The 19,653-nt window shown below is 30.0% G+C and overlaps 2 protein-coding genes across 7 annotated transcripts in view; both read left to right on the top strand.

Annotated features, from left to right (window-relative positions):
* Window positions 1-22: 22 nt before the first annotated feature.
* LOC111614881 (alkaline phosphatase, tissue-nonspecific isozyme-like) lies at window positions 23-11,386 on the top strand. 5 transcript variants are annotated; one of them, XM_023356245.1, is made up of 9 exons: window positions 23-851; window positions 1,631-1,851; window positions 2,351-2,531; window positions 2,616-2,779; window positions 3,690-3,879; window positions 3,975-4,118; window positions 4,316-4,507; window positions 4,986-5,093; window positions 10,957-11,386. In XM_023356245.1, exons 1-9 carry the CDS (start codon window positions 776-778, stop codon window positions 11,217-11,219), a joined length of 1,539 nt encoding a protein of 512 aa, XP_023212013.1. In that variant the 5' UTR covers window positions 23-775; the 3' UTR covers window positions 11,220-11,386. The 5 variants fall into 5 exon arrangements, with proteins under 5 accessions (XP_023212013.1, XP_023212017.1, XP_023212015.1 ...); XM_023356249.1 differs by having other exon boundaries at window positions 10,940-11,090; XM_023356247.1 differs by having other exon boundaries at window positions 10,919-11,090.
* Window positions 11,387-16,878: 5,492 nt separating this feature from the next.
* LOC111614882 (solute carrier family 52, riboflavin transporter, member 3-B-like) overlaps window positions 16,879-19,653 on the top strand; it is a 12,435-nt gene continuing 9,660 nt past the window's right edge. Inside the window, exon 1 of one of the 2 annotated variants that reach the window (XM_023356252.1) lies at window positions 16,879-17,065. The gene's annotated coding sequence lies outside the window, so the exon portion shown is untranslated. Of the gene's footprint in view, window positions 17,066-17,628; window positions 17,761-19,653 lie in introns of those variants that run through there. The other variant, XM_023356251.1, reaches the window with a different exon arrangement.

Raw genomic sequence — 19,653 nt, 5'->3', positions numbered from 1 at the left:
AAAAAACTATATATGAAAGAGTTGCCGAGTGTTGTAAGTTTATACAAAATATTTAGAGTAAATGAATACGGTTATATAAATAATCATAGATCAAAGATTAAATTAATGCTCCAGCTGAATGAGTGATATTGCTAATAAACAAAATACCAAAATAGAAATTCTACTGTGTAAACTGTATTTCCACTCAGACAAAGTATGCTATGGATCCAGAAATGGGATGAATAGTTTCAAAAATAAGATATAATACTCTAAAAATCAGATTTCCGTGTAAATTCTGGTTTATAGAAGAGTGTTTATTGATATAATTCACATGAAAATTCATTTTAAAATAATTTTGGAGATACACACCAAACAACTAAGACAAAAATTAAATTGTGTTTATATATTAATATTAAAAATTTATAAACTTGTTATGCAAATATAACCTTGACAGATAAATAACAAGGACTAGATGAGATTTGAAACATCCTAACATAACGAACAGTTTTTTTTTAAATGTAAAATTAGCAAAACTAATGTAAAAGGATTAAATGTCTATAAAATAATTTCCAATGTATACAAGTAAAGAGAATAGTAATTTAACTCCGGGTATAAAAACTAAAAAGCCTGTAACATTTATCTTTACTTATCAAAAACCCTCCGTTAGGGAAGAATGTCATCGCCCTACTAGATTGTAGATCTTCCCACAAATATCTCCTGGTGAAAGAAGAAGCAGCACGATAATCATAGATTTACAGAATTGCCTCTTCATTTCAAATATCCGATAAAGAAAGACATGATTAAAAAATGCTTTCTGCCTTTGATGCTAATTTGCAGTTTTGTGCAGTCTTTTCCAAACAGAGACGAAAAAGGTAAGTCTTGAATTTTACACATTTAAATATTTTATCAATGGCTTTATATATATATATATCATACATTTATACATACTTTATTTAAGGTAAGTAGTTTTAAAAATCCATTTTGGCACGCATTAAATTACCTTGACCTATTCTCGGTTGGACGATAGGGATTCTGACTTGAGTGATTATATAAGCAGACATAGTTCTCTATTCGCTTGGCTCGTTAATCTAAAAGTTAACTGTTTAATATTTTAGTATTCTACTCTACGTTTTGTTCAGATTAACTATTAATTTATAATACAGCTACGATATTTATGCAGCTTGAGATGCAATTATTTTAATGCATTAATTAGAGCGATTGTTGAAATTTAATTCATACTCTTGAGGAACTAGAAAAAAAAATTCCACGCCTAGAATCTCTCTGTTGTGAATAAACATCCCCTAGCACTGCCTGACACCAAGTGGAACGTACTCTATTGCACTTCAACTTTGACCGTGGTTTCAATTTGGTAAACGCAGACTCACGTACTTCAATTCATGATGAACAAATGTTTGTTGTAACTTTCCGGGAAAACGGGATAATATAAAAGTTGACGAATCAACAAAAGGGAAAGAACAAGTCAACCTTCATTATAATTTTGCAATAAAAAAAAGTAAAATTCAAGGTTATTTTAGAAGTTCTTGTGTAGAAAGAGTAATTACTATCCTCGAGAGAAATTTTGTTTTTAATACAGTTTTATTGTAAAACAGCGAGCTCGCATTTCTTAATTAGATTGGTTTTTTTTTTCCAGACACACAGTTTTGGTTTAAAGAGGCTCAAAATTCATTGCAAAGAAATTTAGCAAGAAGAGAAAATATCGGGATAGCTAAAAATGTCATCTTTTTCTTGGGAGATGGAATGGGCCTGGCTACGATAACAGCTGCTAGGATATACAAAGGACAGAAAAATAAAAATTTGGGAGAAGAACAATTTCTTGCGTTTGAAAAATTTCCTTATGTTTCCCTTGTCAAAGTAAGGAAACTATTTTTGATAAATAATTAACGATTAATATTAACGACCTTTTTATTATATGCATAATCTATCCATTTAGTAAATTCGAATCGATTCTAAAAAGAAATTACATTCGAAGATTATTCTATAAAGTAGTAAGTCTATCCCTTTCACCGGAAAAAAAGTTTATATTATCGTTTTTAATGAGCTTAAATATTGCATTTTAATGGCTTTTTTCTAAACTAAGTCTATTTGCGATTGAATATCAAACAGAAATAAATTTATATAAACAAAAATCAAGGTTAAATTGTACAAAAATGTATATGATCTCTACAGCAATGTTTATAATAAAATAAAACCTATTTAGAAACTCTACTGAAGTTTATTTCGATTTAAAAAATAATAATATCTACACGACGAAATCCTTTCCTCGACGGTTATTTTAGTTTATTTTATATTATCAATATGCAAAGTTTGCAATACATTTTTTGAAATCTTCATAAATTTTGGATTTTAATAGACGTATGCTTTAGACAAACAAGTTGCCGATTCTGCAAACACAGCAACAGCGTATTTATGCGGCGTTAAAGCTAATTTCGGTACATTGGGTGTTAACGGACGAGTAAAATTCGAGGATTGTCAAGCTTCTAAAGATGTTTCTAATCATGTTACATCCATTCTTGAATGGGCACAGAATGCAGGTGAGATTTTTACACTCGATAATCAATTTTGTACGAGAAATAGACGATATATTCAAATGAAATACTTAAATCGCAACTTTAAAGGCAAGTCTACTGGATTTATAACAACTACTCGCGTGACTCACGCTTCACCAGCAGCTCTTTATTCTCATTCGGCTTCAAGGGATTGGGAGAGTTTTTCAGATGATCCCGATTGCCCCGATATTGCTCTACAGCTGGTAACCTCCAGACCAGGTAAAGACATACAGGTGAGTGCCTTTAACGTAAGAAAGATAGTGTTTCAAAGCATTAAAAAATTAGAATTTTAACGAATTTTATATATTAAATATTGAATAACTATCGACGCGACGGATAACATCGTCAATGAAACTTTGACGATCAAACTTTACATTCAACATCGTTAAGAAAATAAACAATTTTATTCTTATAATAATAATTATTATTATTAATTTTCGTAAACTCTCGCGATTGTCAAATTAAAAGTGGAAAGTACATAAAATCTCCTAAAAGATAAATGAAATTTTTAAATATTTGTATGTCGTGCATAAATTAGTATGAGCTAGCAGCATTGCTTCACACGAGTATAAATTATTTGCATTTACATTATACGGGTTAACAAACCGATCGTTTTAAATTATAATTTATTTGATTACGTAAATTTTCACTGCTAAAAAATTTTAAAACAAAAAACTAAGAAACAAATTTATTGGCTGAGTGAACAAGAAAGTCTGTTGTTATATCACCAACATGTTAAATTATTCATATAACATAAAGCTGGGAACGTATACACATATCGTTTGTAAATAAATAAAAAATCCTAAATTTTACAAAAAAGTAATCTCAATTTCAAACGTCTTATTTATTGAGTTTAATCTTTCCAAAAAAAAAAATTTTTTTAATTGAATTATTAATGTTTGAAATTATAATTTGGTGTTTAAACAATGATTTTTGCTAATATTTTCAATGGATTAAAATATCCTAAATAAAAAATAACCCACTTTTGCTGATATTTTAAGTAAGCTTGACAAACATCCAACAGGGTAATGTAAATCAATTATGTTTTCAAGTAGCAACCTGACCAAACTTCATTCCATTGGAAGTTTCTATTTACAAATTATCTTTCTGTATATACTCTTATTTAAGTGTTATGTTTTTCAGGTTATTTTAGGTGGAGGAAGAAAAACATTTCTAAATTCTACCAAAGGACGAGAAGATGGAAGGAAAGATGGGAGAGACTTAATCGAAGAATGGATGAATGACAAAATTAATAGAAAATTAAAAGCTGCTTACGTTTCTAATTTACGACAATTCAATGATTTTCGAGAACGATCTGCCGATTATCTTCTTGGTATTTTAAACCGTTCTGAAAAAAAAACAAACTGATAATTACTCAAACTTGGGATCAATGGCAACTTAATCAGTCTTTTATATAACATTTTACAGGATTATTCAATGAGGATCATTTGAATTATGTAACTGATCTAGAGGAAGGAGAGCCACGTAGAGAACCTACTTTAGAAGAAATGACTAAAAAATCGATAGAAATTTTAAAAAGAAATCCAAAAGGCTTTTTTTTATTTATAGAAGGTAAAAAAAATTTTTATATGTCTACAGATAAAATGCATTACGAATGTCTAAGTTATTCATTTGGATATCATTGTACAACATATGCAAATCTATAATACTCGTAATTTCATATTTATCGAAATTTTAATATCATTATTTCAATTTATAAATCGTTCCAGTTCGTTACTTTATTGATTTAATATTAATTTATTATGTAGGTGGTCGAATAGATACTGCTCATCACACAAATAATGCTTTAAAAGCTTTAGAAGAAACATTACAAATGGATAAAGCTATTGAGACAGCTTTGCATATGACGTCAGAGGAAGACACCCTGATGATCGTCACGGCAGATCACTCTCATACAATGACAATAAACGGATATCCTAAACGTGGCAATAATATCTTAGGTACTGTACTTGATAGATAATTATAATGAAACAATTTAAATCAAACGACTTTATAAATTTTTATATGTTAACTGAATTAATATTATTTAATTATTTTAAAACTAAATTTTTAAACTAACTATATAATTTTCGTTGATTAAATACAAGGTTATCCAATTAAAACGCAAGCCAACAGTGAGCAATCAAAAAAATAAACACAAAATAATATCAGAGCTTCAAAAGATGTTCAAATTGCCCCCTTTAGATGCTGTATATCCAGTTTAGGGTTCATAGAGTACGTCAGAGTAATTTTAAGGGTTCGTAAAGTTTGGGTTGTGTTATAATTGGATAATCCTATTTAGGGGAACGTTACTTATAATTAAAACTCGCTATAACATTTTTTAAAAACTTATTCGTTAAATGAATTTTAAAAAACCTTATATATTTAGCCATCTCAATCAATTTAAATTTAGAATTTTTATTCTCATTTATTTTCAAGGCATCGCGGACGTTTCAGATTTGGATAATTTGACATACACAACACTTTTATATTCGAATGGACCAGGATGGAAAGCTAGAGAAATTAATCTTACTAGCGAAGAAACAAGTGAGTAATATAAATAAACTTTAAAATACTAATTTCTTTAAATACTCATAATCTTTTAAAAAATCAAATATCTATTCATATATGTATATTTAATCAGTTATGTAAAAGTCAAATATAAATATATTTGAATTTATATCTAGGCCATGCACACGGGGGATTTGGGGTTTAATCCTCCATTTGAGANAATCTATTGAAAGTTCCATAAAATAACCATAAATATATTGGATAATGCAACATTTAAATAAAATCTAGTATAAGGTAACTATTAGATATGCTTATTTTTTAAATTATTATAAATAATTTACTAATTTGTTTCTGAACTAATCTTTTTTAAATTAATTTTTAATATTTATTTTATTTAAATGTTAATATTAAAAATAAATGATATACAAACACATTATTATTATTGTAGGCTTACGTTTGGATTTATGATCCAATTCCAGTTAGAGCTTGGGTGATTGGAACTTTATTAGGTTTGTTAATTTTCACAATTTTTAAATAAAAAAAATTTTTATAACAATTTTAATTTACATTTAATATTAATTACACTTTCTATTTAATATAGCTGTAATTAATATATAAAAAACATAATTTTGTTTTAACAGTTGTTGGTGCTGTATTAGTATGCTTGTTTCCACTTTGGCCCAAAATTGTTAGACATTATGTGTATTACTTGAGTATTGCAGCAACTGGCTTTTTAATATTAATTATTGGTTTAGCTGTTGGTAAGTATCCTTCATTAATCATTCACTACAATATTGAGAAAACATTTGTTTATTATAAATAATGGTAATTATATTTAAGAATAACTAATTGAATTAATATTTTCATTACTAGAAAAACAAATCAAATGATATCTATGTTTGTTCTTCCTGATTATTTGGAACTAAACTTTATAAATTTCACTGTAAAATTNTTTTTGTTTTATGAAATTAATTTTTCAATAATAATAATTTATATTTAAAATATCTCAAATACAAGAATAAAAAAAAAAGTCCTCTTAGTGCCCATAGGCTGGGAAAAGTAATCTTTTCTTTTCTCGGGCCCAGATTGTGAGGGATGAGGTCCAACATATCCAGGACACAGAATTCCAAAAAATATATTGGTTTTTTTCTTTTTTGGTCTGATTGGTCTTCCAGAGCACTATGCTGACATTTTAACTCTTTGACCATCTGGTTATCAACTATTAAGTCTTTAATACATTTCATTTCCTAGTATTTTGAATAAATTGATCTGTTTAAAGTAATCAATGTAAATAAAAATAATTCAAAACATTTTATATAGTATAGTATATGATTTTTTTATTTAATTTATATTAAAGTTTTAATCTATTTTGTTTGTCTGTTGGAAAACTGATTAATTTGAAATTCACTATTTTATTTTCATTGATATTAGTGTGCAATGCCAAAATAAAAAAAAAATAATTTACAAATATAACAATGTGTATTGCTAAATAATAACTAGAATATAATCATAGTCAGTGATATTTTATATTCATTACTCCTAGATTAAACAGATAAGAAAAATATACTATTGTTTTTACATAAATTTAACAAAACCAACATCATTTAACTCTTTTAACTTACTTCAATTGTGGTTGACTTTCCATTGAATAATGAAGTATATACAGTATGTCAAATACAAATACAGGTATATCTCACCTTACGTCAGTAATTGGTTCCAGGAGATGCGACTTAAGTCGAATTTACTCGTCACTAGGATAAACTACAAATAACCGTTCCCAGTTCTGTATTTTATTTATAAATGCATTTTTAATAATATGTGGTTAATAAGAATCTATTTTAAGCTTACAAACAAATAAATTTTAGTTTTTAATATAGTACAGAAAAAAGTAATCTAAATTTACAAATTCATGTACTGTATGTACAGTACAGTACATACTTGTAAATGTGCATGTTTACAATTTGGTGATGTTTACAGTACATTGCAGACTCTATTTGTTCTAAGACATTATAAAATAAGATGATTTTGCAAGGTTAAATAACAAATAGTTATTAAAATTATCTTTAGTAGAAAATAAACTAATTTATATTAAATTTACCAATATCGAGTAGCGCTGACAATGACGCCAAATGGTAGATATTGGAACTACCATGGAAAACACTAATATTGATCACTTAAAGACCACTAAATAAGATGGCAACACAGATGTTTTCATGTTTCGTTCTCTAGGATTTATATTAACATTTACTGTAAATGTACATATTTTAATATGATTTTATGTGCTTTAATGCTTTTCTAGTGATATTACAACTCCAATATTTGTGGCGGATGGAAGTAAAGTTGAATAAAATGACTTAAACATGATTTTTATTTTTCCATATATTTTTTGACAAACGACGTATAATTGAGAACGACATAACTCGAAACGATGTGACTCGAGCTATACCTGTACTGTACGTTCACGTTTGTATAAGATATAATTGTCATGTTTGAAGCAGAAGAAACTGTGTTAAAATATTAAGAATTTGCTCTTATAATATCAACAGTTACAATAAAAGCAGTTTGCAAAATTATATATATTAGTTTTAGAAAATTTTCCAATGTTATTTTTTCAGATTACTTTGATATTTACTTTTGGTTCTCAATAATAATGCAAATGTTATGTTTATGTTTAATGAACATCATTGTCATAATCCTAAAACAAAGTGGCTGAAAAAACATTAAATGTTGTTGTAATGCATGCATTACAACAACAGCCATTTATGATAGCATGTATACTGCCTGAAATTTCTGAGTTTGGGTCACCCACATGGCTGATGGTTTGTGTAGTCTTGGTATAAGAAGGTAGGCTACTATAAAAATACAATAGTTCATGACCAATAGCAGCACATTATTATTATTATTCAAGGAAGCTGTCTTACGAATATGGATGTGCAGATCATACGTAAGCAATTTATAAACTATTTATTACACATTGTCATGTGTATCAAAAAAGAAAAGACAAAATGTGAACAAGTATGCTTATTAAATTTTATTCTTCCTTACCATGCAGCTGTTAATGTAGCTTGGTATTTGTGTGTGATGCACTTGTTTTTCTGTTGATATACAGTAGAGCGTCGATTATTCGAAACGTCAGTTATTCGAAAGAATTCCAGTTGGCAAATTTAAATTTTTGCTAGTGCTGTGGCTCTGCAATCTTTGGCTATGTCTTGGGCTACTCCAATATTTTGTTTTGTTTTGTTTTTTTTGTTGGTGTGTGTGTGTGTGTTTTAGCGGCAGCACTGGCACTTTTGTGTGGTGTTTTTCTGAAAACTGTGTCATGCTGAATCGAACGTTTTTGATACTAGATTAACTTCTGAAGTATAATTTTTTTTTGTTTTTATATTTTTCAATATATTTATTTGTTTGTACAAAATAAAGAAATAATTTTTAACGATACAATAGCCACGATTATTATTTTAAAAAGTTTACGTTAGGCTTAATGTCGACGAAAATTCAATGCGAAGCAACATGCAATGGAGAAAAATTTTAGCATGAGATAGGTTAATATATTTTTTCGTACATAATCGATTATCCGAACAACCTCAGTCCCCAATTAATTTGGATAAATGACGCTCTACTGTAGTGGTCAGCTACTTATAAAATTATTTTATTACTTTGTGTTTATTTTAAATTCAGTTGAAGAGCATTAGTGTAGGAAGTGCAACCCATGTGGCCATTTTTCCAGATAGTATAACACAGGTCTGCAAGTAAAAAACTGCATAGGATTTTTATACATTTTCTTACAGATTTCAACTTGGTAAAACAAAAAAAAATACCAAAAAAATTCCATCTCGTCAATTTTTTTTCTTACACTCAAGTTTTTGTTTGTATTTAGCGTAAAATTGCTAGTTAACTTAAAATTTAGTATTCTTTTTAAAAAACTCCACCATACCTTTAAAATGCAGTCTATTTTACACCTATCGAACGTTTTCGGTCAGATTCACAGACCTTCAGGATCGAACTATCAGATTTTAAATTTGCAAAATGGTTTTGCAAATTTAAAATCTGATAGTTTCGATCCTGAAGAAGGTCTGTTAATCTGATCGAAAACGTTCGATAGGTGTAAAATAGACTGCATTTTAAAGGTATGGTGGAGTTTTTTAAATAGAATACTAAATTTTAAGTTAACTAGCAATTTTACGCTAAATACAAACAAAAACTTGAGTGTAAGAAAAAAAATTGACGAGATGGAATTTTTTTGGTATTTTTTTTTGTTTTACCAAGTTGAAATCTGTAAGAAAATGTATAAAAATCCTATGCAGTTTTTTACTTGCAGACCTGTGTTATACTATCTGGAAAAATGGCCACATGGGTTGCACTTCCTACACTAATGCTCTTCAACTGAATTTAAAATAAACACAAAGTAATAAAATAATTTTATAAGTAGCTGACCACTACAGTAGAGCGTCATTTATCCAAATTAATTGGGGACTGAGGTTGTTCGGATAATCGATTATGTACGAAAAAATATATTAACCTATCTCATGCTAAAATTTTTCTCCATTGCATGTTGCTTCGCATTGAATTTTCGTCGACATTAAGCCTAACGTAAACTTTTTAAAATAATAATCGTGGCTATTGTATCGTTAAAAATTATTTCTTTATTTTGTACAAACAAATAAATATATTGAAAAATATAAAAACAAAAAAAAATTATACTTCAGAAGTTAATCTAGTATCAAAAACGTTCGATTCAGCATGACACAGTTTTCAGAAAAACACCACACAAAAGTGCCAGTGCTGCCGCTAAAACACACACACACACACCAACAAAAAAAACAAAACAAAACAAAATATTGGAGTAGCCCAAGACATAGCCAAAGATTGCAGAGCCACAGCACTAGCAAAAATTTAAATTTGCCAACTGGAATTCTTTCGAATAACTGACGTTTCGAATAATCGACGCTCTACTGTATATCAACAGAAAAACAAGTGCATCACACACAAATACCAAGCTACATTAACAGCTGCATGGTAAGGAAGAATAAAATTTAATAAGCATACTTGTTCACATTTTGTCTTTTCTTTTTTGATACACATGACAATGTGTAATAAATAGTTTATAAATTGCTTACGTATGATCTGCACATCCATATTCGTAAGACAGCTTCCTTGAATAATAATAATAATGTGCTGCTATTGGTCATGAACTATTGTATTTTTATAGTAGCCTACCTTCTTATACCAAGACTACACAAACCATCAGCCATGTGGGTGACCCAAACTCAGAAATTTCAGGCAGTATACATGCTATCATAAATGGCTGTTGTTGTAATGCATGCATTACAACAACATTTAATGTTTNTATATATAACGTAAATTAAGTATAGATATAAATAATAATATAATAAAAATATAATCGCATTGACATTTTCCTCAAAATTGTTTAATATAAATACTCTATTGTGTTAGGAGATGAAGAAGTTATACGTTTATATTTGAAATATATATTAAAAATTATTATCAATTTGTTTAATTTTTTAAAAACTTAATGATCCACTTAGCCTGTATCAATTGTCCTAGAGTTATTAAAACAAAATTAAAACGAACTGAAATTTGCCTTGTTATCCAATTCACCAGACCACCTACATCATATTAAAAGTTAACCGACACCAGAGAATTGTCCAACTCGAACCAACAATTATTATTATTTTTTTACGATGTTATAATCCGAGTACTGTTAATTGTTCGTATTTTATAACATAGACAGAATAATTATTAGTTTTAATCTGATAATATTGGAGTAGTTAAACCCGTTTCCTTTCATTATGTCTAATAATTTATTCTGGAGATGTAGAATGTAGATAACTTTTTTCTAGTTTTTTTCTCCCCTTCTTTAGATGTTTTCTATTGTTAGGTGATAAAGAGTATCAACAGAACAGCGCTTTCCTTGCCAGTGCAGAGACTCATGGAGGAGAAGACGTGACCGTTCACGCAATAGGCCCCATGGCTCATTTATTTCAAGGTATACAAGAACAAAGTTACATACCTCATGCACTTTCCTACGCTGCCTGCATAGGTCCTAATCTACATTATTGTCAATCATCAGCGTTTAGTTTTAAACCAAATTATTTATTATTTCCTAGTCTAATTATAATTTTCTATCATAACATTCACTAAAATTGATTTTTTTTAAGCCAAATTAATTTAAAAGTTTAATAAGCCTAATTTAGCTAAATGTCTTATGTAATCGAATTAAAATGACTTAAAATTTCTGTTCAATATTCAATTTTTGACTTAAATATATAAAAAGTTGATTTATCTCTTTTTATAAATAGAAAATAAAACAGTTTCGATGTAATTTTTTGTAGTTTCTTTTTCACGATTTTTTGTTGTAAAACTTTCCTTTGCTGACGACATTTTTATTTTTTACCCATAATGATATATATACAGTAGACTATTATTACTAAATTGAATAATAGTTGTCTAATAAAAAGCAAGTTGCAAAAATTATCCATAATACTTTTGATCTAAGCCATTCCGTTAGTAAAACGAAAAATTAGTCTGTTAATTTTCTAATTCGTTTTTTAAACAGACTATTAAATTAACGTTAAAATCTTAAAGCTGATACACATAACTTTAACTTAGCGACATTTCAACCAATTTTCAAATCTTCATTATTTATCTATAAAAAAATAATAATTACAAAAAATTATTTGAAAATTATTTTTAGTAATCATATATATATTTCTTTGCATTAAAAAAAAATTGAAAATGTTGAGTGGAAAAACCGCTGAACACTGACCCTCGGGGCCGGGACCAAAGGGTTGGCCGCGTGTGATCTTCCAGTTTTCTTCATTCGTCTAACACCTAAATAAGGACAAGTTCCTTATAGAAAGTTCTCCCAAGATGCTATACTTCTTGGCAGAGCGCTCTCCTGTTGCGTTGCTTTATTTCATCAAACTGATCGACCAATTCAAAATGTTTCGTAGACAGTATAAGAGTAGAGTGTATCAAAATCATAATGACTGAGTGGCGATTTTTGCATTATCCAAATTTTCAATATCATGTTTTCTTCAAATATAATTATTGCATTTAGTATTATCTTTGAAGAATATAAGAAATTCATTTAGGATTTGTTATCTGGCAAATTTGGACTGATTGAAAAAAACCCAGAAATTTTTCGGTCCTTGTAGATATGTCGGGTCCGTCCTTCACCATTTGACCGCCCCATTATGGACCTGGCCAAACACATAATGGGCACAGAAAAAGGGCCTACAGGGCAATGAATGTTAAAAGAAAAAAAATCCTTGACAATTACTTCTGTCAATTCCGTTTTTTTAATCGCTTTGACAAAGCAACCGTTCTAATCCATTAATTCGAGATCGATCAAATACAATCTCTTTGCGCCCTTTGGGCACCAAGACTGATTTTTATTATTTTTTTTTAATAAAGAATTTAGACAGATGGATATAGAGAGAAACTGGGTTTGACATATCCTGGACAAACCATCCCGAATAATTCCTGGAGATTTTTAATTCGTCCAGATTCATTCCTTGCTTTCATGAAAACATTATTGGAATGGTAAATAGGAACACGTGAAAACCAAAGAAGAAATTGTACAGTTCTGGAAAAATGTATGGAACAATCCAAAAGACTGCAATAAGATAGCATCCTGGCAGAGCCTGTGAAAACTGGGATCTCCAAAACGGGTGGCACATTAACCACTCTGCCATCCGAGCATTTTAGGCATTGATCGATGACTGATAGGGACTCATTTAGTTAAGTCACTGCCAAAAGACAAGTAACAGTGATAGATAAACCTAGTATTTTCTCAGACTTTTTCTAAATTATTTGATATTCTCCAAATAGAAATGAAAATAAAAACTCGTGGTCTATTATATTTTATATTATTAAAAATTAATTTTTCAACATAATTATTACATAAAATATAAATATAATAAAACTTGTTCCAAGCAGAACCTGAATAAAACGGGAACTTGTCTAAAACTGAAAAAACTCGACACCGCACGATGTTTTACACAGGTTTTATTGTAGTTAATTAAAAATGTAAAACATACTTAATAAATGACAAATTATACTAATAAAATTATTCTAAATATTATTTCATATAACCTAGTAGAATTAGCAGGCTTTAAGTATTATATAAAACCACAGATAATATGCAAAACATTATTGGCGCTCATTGAGCATGTTATTCCCTAACGATGTCACGCCATGGCGATCATCATGCTGGCTCTGCATTTAGCGCCAGTGCGTTGCCTTCAGCTAATGATTCATAGAGCGACGCAATCACTGCCCATGTATGTACAGTACCTACACATTTAGCGCGAAATGGAAAGTGATTTCCATTTCCAATGAATTATGGGAATTTTTTAAATGGCGACAAAACTTTCAACTTAAAATAAAGTTTTATATCTTTCAATTTAGTTTTTTAAATCTAATATTAGCTAATTTTTTTCGAAATTTCCATACCACGCTCTATGTAGTGCTAATGATAATGGGTAAAAATATGATTATATAAACTTGGAATTATGGATGCTGCATGTTGATTGGCTGCACAGAATCGCCACGCGAAAAGTTGTCCCAGAACTCCATCGCCAAAGTACTGGAAAACGATTCTAACCAGAAGGCGGTTGAATCGCTTCTGAATCGCTCTAAATGGAGAGCCAGCATCAAACACGACCTCAGCACATTTCTCTTCTAGTCAAGAGGTGTTTCACGGAAAAAAGTCGTTTGGAGATTTATATTTAAAGAATGAGGTGGAGACTTTATTTACGAAACAAACAAAAAAGTAAATTTAAAAAAAAAAAACAAATAAAACTGATAACAACCTAAATTTGCTAGTGTTTAGCTTATTTTCACTTCTCCGCACGTTCTGTATAACCAAATTGAGTTTAGTCTGTTAACTCAATTGCGTTCGGCGTGTGACAGTCATTATTTTTCGGGTCGTCTTCGTCGTTCGTCCTGTGGCATACGGAACCAAATAACACACATTACGTGTTAATAAATCTATTTCAACAAATTTATGATGACATTTTACAAAAAAAGTATCGATAAATGGAACACGGATAAAACACCGAACGTTTAACACGAAAACGTTTATCATCTACAATAATTTGCATATTTCTAACTATTGGCAACTATTTCTAAAAAATTAACTTACCATTTTTGTGAGCATCCGTTGAAATTTCTGTCGAATAATCAAGCAAAAAGGAATATATATATATATTAGAAAGCAAAACATTTGGATTCTTTTTACCTCGGCCACTGTATCGAATCTCATTTTTGGTATTGTTCGACTCCTCATCACGCGATTAACCAGCACGTTCACCGCCTACTGTAAAAATCGTATGCACATGAAAATAAATCTTGCAAAATAATTTTCACCTTTTAAAACTTTGCTCGAATTTATATATATGTTTTAAAATTACGAAAGAATTTTTATATATATTTTTTCTTCTCACTTTTTAAAAAGTCCTTTGCTGGCCCTTTATTTTTCAAGCAAATATATATTACAGCGATACTATGAAAATAATTGCCACTCCTGCTAAAAAAGTATCACACCACACCTGTTATCCTTGCGAAATACTCGAGTGTTGTCCTTGCTAAAAGTACAGCAGTTCCCTATAAAAATTTTATTTACCAGAGACATTTCATCTTAACAATCGCCTGAGTTCATTTCGCCAGTTATCAAAGTCAGTATTTTTTAAAAGAATTTACAAATTTTAATGTAATGTAAGTATGAAATAAAATATTTTTGAAGAAATTCACATTGTACAATGTGCATTAACTTATATGAATAATTCAGTTACTTTATCCACCGAAGGAAAGACGCGTAGATTGCACAGCACTCTGAAAAATCCAGCAACGAGTTGTTTAACTTTCCCAGCAACATTTAAAACTGCGTGTGTGGCGCTATCTGTTATGATATTTTGGTATTAAGACTTTTTATACTGTTAATTATTATAAAATGGCAAAATACTTAATTTTGAGGGATGGGTTTTATAAAAAGTTGTAAATGCTAATAACGAGTAAAATCATCATTAAGTCGGACCTTACTCAAGATATGACACCCGATCCCCTTTATCTCCCCACTCCTTCGACCTTTAACCACCAAAATTTACTAGCATCAATTCTCCTAATACACAAATCTGCTTGCAAAATTTCAGAAATTTTCGACTAAAAGCACAGAAGTTATTAAGCTTCAAAGATGGTAAACGATACACACTAATATCCACACATACACACACACACATACATACACACACTATAACCCACGCCCACATATACAGAAAAAATCTTCAAATATTTTTTTGCATTTCTCGACGTTTCCAGGTCCCGAGTCCAAAAATGAAAAAATCTTGGGGTGGTCAATTTTTTACCTATAAACTCAGTTATAGTGTATATAGTACCGGGTAAGTAAAAATAAGGTTTACGTTAAAAAAGATGGACACTTTTGATTCAGATACTTGCAGTATGTGAACATTAGTAACACCTAGTTTCCCCATGAAATACCTCTCGGGAGGCATTCCCCCTCAGCAGATCGCCCATGTGCAGGGGCAGATCTAGGTTTTTCGGGGCCTTGGGCTTATTGAAGTCCAACGGGGCCACATTTTCTGTTAGATTAAGAATCTTTAAATTAGGGTTTAAAATTCTTTTTCAATAACATCAAAAACCAGAGTTGAAATATATTCATTTATGAAATGGTGTTGAATGACAAACTTTATATCTTATATTAAAAAAATTTATGACAATAATTCACTTTTTGTGGATCCTTGACATTTGGGAGCCCAGGGCTTAAAGTCCCTATAGTCCAAGGATGGGCAAGTAAAAGTTCAGTGGGAGCCGAAATGTAGGTTTTGTAAAGTGCATGGAAGCCGCAGTTCTGTACTTTTTTATTCTATACCGGAGTTCTGTACCGCGATTTTATTATATAATATAAATATAAGTTAAAATTAATATTGAATTTTTTAATAAACATATTTTCACAAAATTGTAGAAATAAAATTGTAAAAAAAATAATATAAAGCAGAAATTAACACTTTCAACAAGAGCCACATGTAACTCAAAAAGAGCCGCATTTGCCCATGTCTGCTATAGTCCCTATGTAGATCTACCCATGCCCATGTATCGTGTTCCCGTAAACGAATAAACCTATCCAACGCTCCAAGGCCTTTTCAATATCTGATGCGATTATGTCTTTAATATAATATAATATAATCGTATAATGCTAACTGAAACGTAAGCATCGAAATTAAAATCAATGTTCTGGTATCTTTCTTTCTTCTCTGATATGAAGATTCTGAATGTTCTGGTATATGTCATAATGCATTATTTATTTATATATAAAAATGTTTAAGTTAAAATTTGAAATAAAAAAATATTATTATTTATTAAAAATGGCATTGAGTTATAACTGTTACTTTGATTCGTTTCTTTTTAAATAGACTATAAATCATATACTGTAAATCAAAGTTCAAACATATTTGTTCGAATTCCAAAATGATTATAAAATGTTTGTGCCTAAATACAAACATTGTACTGTTTCTATTCGAAGAAAATAAACATTACATATTTTTTAAAACTTATATCCTTAAACATAAAGAACTGTTCAATATAATTTTATGCAAACTTATATGCAAAGATATAAATAAATTAGTATACATAATTATATATTTGCATAAATAAATACATATTACATACTTCATATTAAAACACTATTTTTATCTCATATTTCGTTTAAAAAATTTTTCGATAAATTTTAATTTTATTTAGTCGATTAAAAACAATACATTAAACTGTTATATAAGACTTTTCTTCTTTGCAGTACCTCCATCTAGCGGTTAACATTATATAACAATAATTTATCTATTGTTTAATTTAAAGATATGATTCTTCAAGTACATTATAAAATAGGATATTGAAATCCGTGATGATATCCTGAAACATTACTTAAAATATTCAACAAATTTCATAAATAGTAGTGTGACTTCTGATATCAGGTAACAAAAGTTTCAAATTATTAATAATATTGATGTTTCTGTCGATGTGCTACGTCATAATGCGGATAAGTATTGATACGTGTCGTGACCTATTAGCCTATATATTTACACGTGATTAGCTAGAGTATGATTTTGAAACATTTGTAATTTCCGGGATAAACTATAACCGTTGAGCAGCGAATTAAAAGTCTAGTACTTCTACTGGAAACATTAAAGACTACGAGGAAAAACTATTTTAATAAAATAATTGTATTGTATATTGTATAGAGTAGTGTGATGGGTAGCTTTTGGTAAATGTTCGGGAATAGCCGAATATATCCGAATGTTTGCCGTTTTCCACTTACTCGTTAGAGTGAGTCTGTCACTGACATCAAAGTAAACAAATATGTGCCCTAGCTGTGTTCAGAACCAAGATTCAGACATTAAATGAACAATAGCTTGTTACTTAACAAACAATTTGACAAGCAGTACTGTACATCTACAGACAAAAAATTTCACTTCATAAATAACGCATGTGTTGCGCCGGATTAAAAGCGGAAATAATTTATTGATTACGTCAGCACATAAACCGCATAAATATTAAATTAGTATGCGTTCCAAGAATTGGATTTTCAAATTTCCATCGAAAATTTTGTAATCTGTTATTAGTAAATACGAAACGTAAAGTGATTCGTAATCCGAAAGTATAAACCGAGGTATGAGTTTTGATTTGAATATACTTGACGAATACCACCTCTAATTTAATGCAATTGTTTTGAATTAGATCATTTCGGGTTGTCACATCGATTTATTTTCATGTTTGTAAGTTTCGATTTATTTAAACATGTAGGCTATATATTTAAGTGCTCATACGAATGAAATTTAATTTAATTTTAGAGATATAAATGTATTCATTAGAATTATGTGAAAGTTTCACGTTTATTTTTGTATATTTTTTTTCAAAGTGATGTTTTTCTCTTGTGATATCACTTCTAATGAAACAATGAACATTTCGTCGACCCCATTACGAACTTCGCTTGGTAGTTTGTTTTCAAATTGACGAAAATTAGCGATGGCGATTATGTTGCATATAGTTTCGTTACAACCTCTTGTGTGTTTTTATTGGCAATGCATCAATTAATAAGCGAAATATAAAATGTTTTTAATTTTTCGGCTACAAGCTGCATATGAGAACATCATAGTCATTTCACTAAATTGACTATAATGTTCTCATATGTATGTTAAATCAACCGAAAACTTTTCGATTCGAAACTGCAGCTTGTAATAAGTGGCATAAATATTTCACTCCGGACTAGCGTCTCCAATTGTCGCCCAAAAAATCAAACTTCTTGGCTTTGAGAGTCGTCAAAGGGTATGACGTAGAGTGACGTTGAGTCGATGACGGGACAATCGATGATCGACTCTATGACAACCGAATGAATTTCGTTCGACATCGCCTCCGATCTGTTTGCTGCGATATCGCCTATTTTGCGTCGGGCATGAAGTACCAGGCAAACGCTTTCGTTGCCTTGCCAACCGTCCACATTTTTTATAGAGATTTAATTTTCCTTTATTACAAAATAAATGTAAAAAATTAAATAGAAAATAATTTCAAATGTTAAAAATTGATTATACCAAAAGTGTGTATAGAAAGTAGAAATTAAACAACAATTGCAACGAATTCGACATTATCATTGATTTCTATAAAAATTAGCATAGCTATTTAATTTAGACAGGGACACAGTCTTCCTCTTAGACGCTCCCATTCATGATCTGGCCGATCCCCCGATGGTATTTTTTTAAAAACTCTTTCTGGCCAGGCCTACAATGAGGCGGCCGGGTGGTGAAGAACGGGACCCGACATATCCGGACGGATCACCCCCGAAAAATTCCTGAGGTTTCTCGACCTGTCCGGATTTGATCCCTGTCTCCCAGAACGGTGGGCTGCCACCTTAACCGCTCGATCATTTGTCTGTCTCCCGCTATGGCAATGGAATAAAGGTCTTCTTAGTGTCCACGGATAGGAGAGTAAAAAAGAGGAGTAAGAGAGCTTAATATCGGTGTACTAAACGAAGGTGTTTAGTATTGCGAAATCAACCATAATAATCGTTTATTATTTTTACCTTCGGTGGATAAGAGTTTAAGGCGTGCATACGGATGATGAAATGACCATCAGTATACAATGTACCAACATCGGCAAAGCATGCCATTATTGGCAGCCAGATTGCCGAAACAGCCAAAGCACATACTGTGAGGGATTCGAATTAGAAACTGGATCGTACCCTCAAGAATTTTTCACAGGACGTTTGGTTTACATTCGCCGGTCTCAATAACTACTTGGATGTCTCACTGACCGAGTCCGTATGGAAATGTTTAAAAGCTCACTAAAAATCTATAAGAGAGAGAGTAAAAAATAGTATGTTATTTATTTGATAAAAATATACAATCTTCGCTAAATTTACTACTGTTTAAAATTTTGATAGTAAAAATGTAGTAAAGTTTCTGTTAATTAACAGAGAATTTAACCAAAATAAAACGAAAACGAAGTTTGAAGAAATGAATATGTGGCACGAGACCTCATCATACAATGGACTGTATTATTAGCCATC

The sequence above is a fragment of the Centruroides sculpturatus genome, unplaced genomic scaffold, assembly GCF_000671375.1.
Source record: "Centruroides sculpturatus isolate CEXI.00-Female unplaced genomic scaffold, Cexi_2.0 scaffold2137, whole genome shotgun sequence".
In the NCBI taxonomy this organism is placed as follows: Eukaryota; Metazoa; Arthropoda; class Arachnida; order Scorpiones; family Buthidae; genus Centruroides; species Centruroides sculpturatus.
Note: the sequence above shows the minus strand (reverse complement) of the source record. Positions and strands in the feature narration are given on the sequence as shown.

Excerpts from the sequence above, each read along its gene's own strand:
- LOC111614881 (XM_023356245.1), top strand. The coding sequence starts at position 776 with ATGATTAAAAAATGCTTTCTGCCTTTGATGCTAATTTGCAGTTTTGTG. Across the intron at positions 2,532-2,615 it reads TGAATGGGCACAGAATGCAG|GCAAGTCTACTGGATTTATA; the intron begins GTGAGATTTTTA and ends GCAACTTTAAAG. Across the intron at positions 3,880-3,974 it reads ATCTGCCGATTATCTTCTTG|GATTATTCAATGAGGATCAT; the intron begins GTATTTTAAACC and ends AACATTTTACAG.